The 8,726-nt window shown below is 35.8% G+C and overlaps 1 protein-coding gene across 1 annotated transcript; it reads left to right on the top strand.

Moving 5' to 3' along the window:
* Window positions 1-1,073: 1,073 nt before the first annotated feature.
* LOC120520253 lies at window positions 1,074-8,348 on the top strand (the record flags this gene model as incomplete). The annotated part of the gene is made up of 16 exons (XM_039742767.1): window positions 1,074-1,091; window positions 1,328-1,467; window positions 1,861-2,074; window positions 2,311-2,450; window positions 2,845-3,058; window positions 3,295-3,434; window positions 3,828-4,041; window positions 4,278-4,450; window positions 4,810-5,023; window positions 5,260-5,399; window positions 5,793-6,006; window positions 6,243-6,382; window positions 6,777-6,990; window positions 7,227-7,399; window positions 7,759-7,972; window positions 8,209-8,348. Coding segments are annotated over exons 2-16 (2,680 nt in total), but the record flags the coding sequence as incomplete, so codon positions are not given.
* Between the last annotated feature and the right edge of the window lie 378 nt (window positions 8,349-8,726).

Below are 8,726 nucleotides of genomic sequence, written 5' to 3'. Positions count from 1 at the left end.
TGAACATGCCTTCTGCAGTACCTGCATCCACGGCTGGTTGGTGCATCTCCATAACTGTCCTGAGGACAGACAATCACTTGATGTTTCAGTGTTGCGGCCTTTATTCAGGTAGCTAAAACAACAAGACATAGTCTTTTCATCACAGCAAGTTGAATTTTCAATGTAATACTCATTTTTCAGCCCAGTATTACACTGTGTATATATGCAAAGCTAAAAACTGCCTGAGGACATTGCTTTCCTTCTGCGTAAACTTTTCTTCACCATTGCCTTCAACATAGTTTTGTATTAATTCAGCACACTTTTACCTTTGATTTTTAATTTTTTAAAAATGCTCTTTTAAATAGGTATATGAAGAATGACTTGAAACGATTGCAGAACCGATGCAGAAACAGAGAACATGGCTGTAATATGGTTTGTTCACTTGAATCTATAGATCTGCATGAGCGGGAGTGTGAAGATTGCTGGATTCCATGCATCAATGCCCGTGACGTATCAATAGGACATTTTCAGTTACTGCTTGTACAGTATACAACTTCGAAATGTACCCCAATTTAAATATTTTAAGATGAATTGTAATCCTGTGTAAACTATACAAAATATTAAAATCACAGTGAACATTGTCAGATACTGTATATTCTTTCAGCATGTTTTTATGTATGTATTGATTATTGGTGGTCCATTGCACTGTGAGCTCAAAATGTCAAAATGCAAAATCTGGTATGACAAAATATATTAGTAAAAATCACAAAGTCATAAGGATTTCAGGTGTGAAAGGTTGGTAAAAGCTACAGTTGAAATATGTTTTTGCAGCTATTTAGAAGTCTTTTTAGTAATTAATTGTATTTATTTTCTGCTTTGCATGCTGCTTTTCTCATTAGGCAAGCAACATGGCTATGATACAGAGCGCTTTGTTGGCTATGTGAATGAGGGACTTCTGTGCTACATTTGTCAAGATGTGCTGGTAAACCCACTTCAGGCACCTTGTGAACATGCCTTCTGCAGTACCTGCATCCACGGCTGGTTGGTGCATCTCCATAACTGTCCTGAGGACAGACAATCACTTGATGTTCAGTGTTGCGGCCTTTATTCAGGTAGCTAAAACAACAAGACATAGTCTTTTCATCACAGCAAGTTGAATTTTCAATGTAATACTCATTTTTCAGCCCAGTATTACACTGTGTATATATGCAAAGCTAAAAACTGCCTGAGGACATTGCTTTCCTTCTGCGTAAACTTTTCTTCACCATTGCCTTCAACATAGTTTTGTATTAATTCAGCACACTTTTACCTTTGATTTTTAATTTTTTAAAAATGCTCTTTTAAATAGGTATATGAAGAATGACTTGAAACGATTGCAGAACCGATGCAGAAACAGAGAACATGGCTGTAATATGGTTTGTTCACTTGAATCTATAGATCTGCATGAGCGGGAGTGTGAAGATTGCTGGATTCCATGCATCAATGCCCGTACGTATCAATAGGACATTTTCAGTTACTGCTTGTACAGTATACAACTTCGAAATGTACCCCAATTTAAATATTTTAAGATGAATTGTAATCCTGTGTAAACTATACAAAATATTAAAATCACAGTGAACATTGTCAGATACTGTATATTCTTTCAGCATGTTTTTATGTATGTATTGATTATTGGTGGTCCATTGCACTGTGAGCTCAAAATGTCAAAATGCAAAATCTGGTATGACAAAATATATTAGTAAAAATCACAAAGTCATAAGGATTTCAGGTGTGAAAGGTTGGTAAAAGCTACAGTTGAAATATGTTTTTGCAGCTATTTAGAAGTCTTTTTAGTAATTAATTGTATTTATTTTCTGCTTTGCATGCTGCTTTTCTCATTAGGCAAGCAACATGGCTATGATACAGAGCGCTTTGTTGGCTATGTGAATGAGGGACTTCTGTGCTACATTTGTCAAGATGTGCTGGTAAACCCACTTCAGGCACCTTGTGAACATGCCTTCTGCAGTACCTGCATCCACGGCTGGTTGGTGCATCTCCATAACTGTCCTGAGGACAGACAATCACTTGATGTTTCAGTGTTGCGGCCTTTATTCAGGTAGCTAAAACAACAAGACATAGTCTTTTCATCACAGCAAGTTGAATTTTCAATGTAATACTCATTTTTCAGCCCAGTATTACACTGTGTATATATGCAAAGCTAAAAACTGCCTGAGGACATTGCTTTCCTTCTGCGTAAACTTTTCTTCACCATTGCCTTCAACATAGTTTTGTATTAATTCAGCACACTTTTACCTTTGATTTTTAATTTTTTAAAAATGCTCTTTTAAATAGGTATATGAAGAATGACTTGAAACGATTGCAGAACCGATGCAGAAACAGAGAACATGGCTGTAATATGGTTTGTTCACTTGAATCTATAGATCTGCATGAGCGGGACTGTGAAGATTGCTGGATTCCATGCATCAATGCCCGTGACGTATCAATAGGACATTTTCAGTTACTGCTTGTACAGTATACAACTTCGAAATGTACCCCAATTTAAATATTTTAAGATGAATTGTAATCCTGTGTAAACTATACAAAATATTAAAATCACAGTGAACATTGTCAGATACTGTATATTCTTTCAGCATGTTTTTATGTATGTATTGATTATTGGTGGTCCATTGCACTGTGAGCTCAAAATGTCAAAATGCAAAATCTGGTATGACAAAATATATTAGTAAAAATCACAAAGTCATAAGGATTTCAGGTGTGAAAGGTTGGTAAAAGCTACAGTTGAAATATGTTTTTGCAGCTATTTAGAAGTCTTTTTAGTAATTAATTGTATTTATTTTCTGCTTTGCATGCTGCTTTTCTCATTAGGCAAGCAACATGGCTATGATACAGAGCGCTTTGTTGGCTATGTGAATGAGGGACTTCTGTGCTACATTTGTCAAGATGTGCTGGTAAACCCACTTCAGGCACCTTGTGAACATGCCTTCTGCAGTACCTGCATCCACGGCTGGTTGGTGCATCTCCATAACTGTCCTGAGGACAGACAATCACTTGATGTTTCAGTGTTGCGGCCTTTATTCAGGTAGCTAAAACAACAAGACATAGTCTTTTCATCACAGCAAGTTGAATTTTCAATGTAATACTCATTTTTCAGCCCAGTATTACACTGTGTATATATGCAAAGCTAAAAACTGCCTGAGGACATTGCTTTCCTTCTGCGTAAACTTTTCTTCACCATTGCCTTCAACATAGTTTTGTATTAATTCAGCACACTTTTACCTTTGATTTTTAATTTTTTAAAAATGCTCTTTTAAATAGGTATATGAAGAATGACTTGAAACGATTGCAGAACCGATGCAGAAACAGAGAACATGGCTGTAATATGGTTTGTTCACTTGAATCTATAGATCTGCATGAGCGGGACTGTGAAGATTGCTGGATTCCATGCATCAATGCCCGTGCGTATCAATAGGACATTTTCAGTTACTGCTTGTACAGTATACAACTTCGAAATGTACCCCAATTTAAATATTTTAAGATGAATTGTAATCCTGTGTAAACTATACAAAATATTAAAATCACAGTGAACATTGTCAGATACTGTATATTCTTTCAGCATGTTTTTATGTATGTATTGATTATTGGTGGTCCATTGCACTGTGAGCTCAAAATGTCAAAATGCAAAATCTGGTATGACAAAATATATTAGTAAAAATCACAAAGTCATAAGGATTTCAGGTGTGAAAGGTTGGTAAAAGCTACAGTTGAAATATGTTTTTGCAGCTATTTAGAAGTCTTTTTAGTAATTAATTGTATTTATTTTCTGCTTTGCATGCTGCTTTTCTCATTAGGCAAGCAACATGGCTATGATACAGAGCGCTTTGTTGGCTATGTGAATGAGGGACTTCTGTGCTACATTTGTCAAGATGTGCTGGTAAACCCACTTCAGGCACCTTGTGAACATGCCTTCTGCAGTACCTGCATCCACGGCTGGTTGGTGCATCTCCATAACTGTCCTGAGGACAGACAATCACTTGATGTTTCAGTGTTGCGGCCTTTATTCAGGTAGCTAAAACAACAAGACATAGTCTTTTCATCACAGCAAGTTGAATTTTCAATGTAATACTCATTTTTCAGCCCAGTATTACACTGTGTATATATGCAAAGCTAAAAACTGCCTGAGGACATTGCTTTCCTTCTGCGTAAACTTTTCTTCACCATTGCCTTCAACATAGTTTTGTATTAATTCAGCACACTTTTACCTTTGATTTTTAATTTTTTAAAAATGCTCTTTTAAATAGGTATATGAAGAATGACTTGAAACGATTGCAGAACCGATGCAGAAACAGAGAACATGGCTGTAATATGGTTTGTTCACTTGAATCTATAGATCTGCATGAGCGGACTGTGAAGATTGCTGGATTCCATGCATCAATGCCCGTGCGTATCAATAGGACATTTTCAGTTACTGCTTGTACAGTATACAACTTCGAAATGTACCCCAATTTAAATATTTTAAGATGAATTGTAATCCTGTGTAAACTATACAAAATATTAAAATCACAGTGAACATTGTCAGATACTGTATATTCTTTCAGCATGTTTTTATGTATGTATTGATTATTGGTGGTCCATTGCACTGTGAGCTCAAAATGTCAAAATGCAAAATCTGGTATGACAAAATATATTAGTAAAAATCACAAAGTCATAAGGATTTCAGGTGTGAAAGGTTGGTAAAAGCTACAGTTGAAATATGTTTTTGCAGCTATTTAGAAGTCTTTTTAGTAATTAATTGTATTTATTTTCTGCTTTGCATGCTGCTTTTCTCATTAGGCAAGCAACATGGCTATGATACAGAGCGCTTTGTTGGCTATGTGAATGAGGGACTTCTGTGCTACATTTGTCAAGATGTGCTGGTAAACCCACTTCAGGCACCTTGTGAACATGCCTTCTGCAGTACCTGCATCCACGGCTGGTTGGTGCATCTCCATAACTGTCCTGAGGACAGACAATCACTTGATGTTTCAGTGTTGCGGCCTTTATTCAGGTAGCTAAAACAACAAGACATAGTCTTTTCATCACAGCAAGTTGAATTTTCAATGTAATACTCATTTTTCAGCCCAGTATTACACTGTGTATATATGCAAAGCTAAAAACTGCCTGAGGACATTGCTTTCCTTCTGCGTAAACTTTTCTTCACCATTGCCTTCAACATAGTTTTGTATTAATTCAGCACACTTTTACCTTTGATTTTTAATTTTTTAAAAATGCTCTTTTAAATAGGTATATGAAGAATGACTTGAAACGATTGCAGAACCGATGCAGAAACAGAGAACATGGCTGTAATATGGTTTGTTCACTTGAATCTATAGATCTGCATGAGCGGGAGTGTGAAGATTGCTGGATTCCATGCATCAATGCCCGTGCGTATCAATAGGACATTTTCAGTTACTGCTTGTACAGTATACAACTTCGAAATGTACCCCAATTTAAATATTTTAAGATGAATTGTAATCCTGTGTAAACTATACAAAATATTAAAATCACAGTGAACATTGTCAGATACTGTATATTCTTTCAGCATGTTTTTATGTATGTATTGATTATTGGTGGTCCATTGCACTGTGAGCTCAAAATGTCAAAATGCAAAATCTGGTATGACAAAATATATTAGTAAAAATCACAAAGTCATAAGGATTTCAGGTGTGAAAGGTTGGTAAAAGCTACAGTTGAAATATGTTTTTGCAGCTATTTAGAAGTCTTTTTAGTAATTAATTGTATTTATTTTCTGCTTTGCATGCTGCTTTTCTCATTAGGCAAGCAACATGGCTATGATACAGAGCGCTTTGTTGGCTATGTGAATGAGGGACTTCTGTGCTACATTTGTCAAGATGTGCTGGTAAACCCACTTCAGGCACCTTGTGAACATGCCTTCTGCAGTACCTGCATCCACGGCTGGTTGGTGCATCTCCATAACTGTCCTGAGGACAGACAATCACTTGATGTTTCAGTGTTGCGGCCTTTATTCAGGTAGCTAAAACAACAAGACATAGTCTTTTCATCACAGCAAGTTGAATTTTCAATGTAATACTCATTTTTCAGCCCAGTATTACACTGTGTATATATGCAAAGCTAAAAACTGCCTGAGGACATTGCTTTCCTTCTGCGTAAACTTTTCTTCACCATTGCCTTCAACATAGTTTTGTATTAATTCAGCACACTTTTACCTTTGATTTTTAATTTTTTAAAAATGCTCTTTTAAATAGGTATATGAAGAATGACTTGAAACGATTGCAGAACCGATGCAGAAACAGAGAACATGGCTGTAATATGGTTTGTTCACTTGAATCTATAGATCTGCATGAGCGGGAGTGTGAAGATTGCTGGATTCCATGCATCAATGCCCGTGACGTATCAATAGGACATTTTCAGTTACTGCTTGTACAGTATACAACTTCGAAATGTACCCCAATTTAAATATTTTAAGATGAATTGTAATCCTGTGTAAACTATACAAAATATTAAAATCACAGTGAACATTGTCAGATACTGTATATTCTTTCAGCATGTTTTTATGTATGTATTGATTATTGGTGGTCCATTGCACTGTGAGCTCAAAATGTCAAAATGCAAAATCTGGTATGACAAAATATATTAGTAAAAATCACAAAGTCATAAGGATTTCAGGTGTGAAAGGTTGGTAAAAGCTACAGTTGAAATATGTTTTTGCAGCTATTTAGAAGTCTTTTTAGTAATTAATTGTATTTATTTTCTGCTTTGCATGCTGCTTTTCTCATTAGGCAAGCAACATGGCTATGATACAGAGCGCTTTGTTGGCTATGTGAATGAGGGACTTCTGTGCTACATTTGTCAAGATGTGCTGGTAAACCCACTTCAGGCACCTTGTGAACATGCCTTCTGCAGTACCTGCATCCACGGCTGGTTGGTGCATCTCCATAACTGTCCTGAGGACAGACAATCACTTGATGTTTCAGTGTTGCGGCCTTTATTCAGGTAGCTAAAACAACAAGACATAGTCTTTTCATCACAGCAAGTTGAATTTTCAATGTAATACTCATTTTTCAGCCCAGTATTACACTGTGTATATATGCAAAGCTAAAAACTGCCTGAGGACATTGCTTTCCTTCTGCGTAAACTTTTCTTCACCATTGCCTTCAACATAGTTTTGTATTAATTCAGCACACTTTTACCTTTGATTTTTAATTTTTTAAAAATGCTCTTTTAAATAGGTATATGAAGAATGACTTGAAACGATTGCAGAACCGATGCAGAAACAGAGAACATGGCTGTAATATGGTTTGTTCACTTGAATCTATAGATCTGCATGAGCGGACTGTGAAGATTGCTGGATTCCATGCATCAATGCCCGTGCGTATCAATAGGACATTTTCAGTTACTGCTTGTACAGTATACAACTTCGAAATGTACCCCAATTTAAATATTTTAAGATGAATTGTAATCCTGTGTAAACTATACAAAATATTAAAATCACAGTGAACATTGTCAGATACTGTATATTCTTTCAGCATGTTTTTATGTATGTATTGATTATTGGTGGTCCATTGCACTGTGAGCTCAAAATGTCAAAATGCAAAATCTGGTATGACAAAATATATTAGTAAAAATCACAAAGTCATAAGGATTTCAGGTGTGAAAGGTTGGTAAAAGCTACAGTTGAAATATGTTTTTGCAGCTATTTAGAAGTCTTTTTAGTAATTAATTGTATTTATTTTCTGCTTTGCATGCTGCTTTTCTCATTAGGCAAGCAACATGGCTATGATACAGAGCGCTTTGTTGGCTATGTGAATGAGGGACTTCTGTGCTACATTTGTCAAGATGTGCTGGTAAACCCACTTCAGGCACCTTGTGAACATGCCTTCTGCAGTACCTGCATCCACGGCTGGTTGGTGCATCTCCATAACTGTCCTGAGGACAGACAATCACTTGATGTTTCAGTGTTGCGGCCTTTATTCAGGTAGCTAAAACAACAAGACATAGTCTTTTCATCACAGCAAGTTGAATTTTCAATGTAATACTCATTTTTCAGCCCAGTATTACACTGTGTATATATGCAAAGCTAAAAACTGCCTGAGGACATTGCTTTCCTTCTGCGTAAACTTTTCTTCACCATTGCCTTCAACATAGTTTTGTATTAATTCAGCACACTTTTACCTTTGATTTTTAATTTTTTAAAAATGCTCTTTTAAATAGGTATATGAAGAATGACTTGAAACGATTGCAGAACCGATGCAGAAACAGAGAACATGGCTGTAATATGGTTTGTTCACTTGAATCTATAGATCTGCATGAGCGGGACTGTGAAGATTGCTGGATTCCATGCATCAATGCCCGTGCGTATCAATAGGACATTTTCAGTTACTGCTTGTACAGTATACATATTAAGATCTTAAAGTTGGGGAAATTGAACAGATGCAGTAAAAGCTAACAATGCAATTTAACTTAATGTCATTTGTTAAAGTTGGTATTAATATTTTACACATAATGATTTATAGGCTTCGTTTTCAATACATACCATATAAATAAGGACAAGCCAGCAAAAACATAAAATTTAATAAAAAAACAAAAATAAAAAATAAAGAGCTGACGTGGTAGACACAGGTTTACAGTTAAAAGGTTATTTTGCACATTTGGCCAACAACACCACGACTTTAATAAAAAATACAGAAAAGGATATTCAGGAAGAACAACACATATTTTAAATAAGTAAG

This window comes from Polypterus senegalus, unplaced genomic scaffold (assembly GCF_016835505.1).
Source record: "Polypterus senegalus isolate Bchr_013 unplaced genomic scaffold, ASM1683550v1 scaffold_3454, whole genome shotgun sequence".
In the NCBI taxonomy this organism is placed as follows: Eukaryota; Metazoa; Chordata; class Cladistia; order Polypteriformes; family Polypteridae; genus Polypterus; species Polypterus senegalus.
The sequence above is the reverse complement of the archived record's forward strand: the minus strand, read 5'-3'. Positions and strand labels throughout refer to the sequence as shown.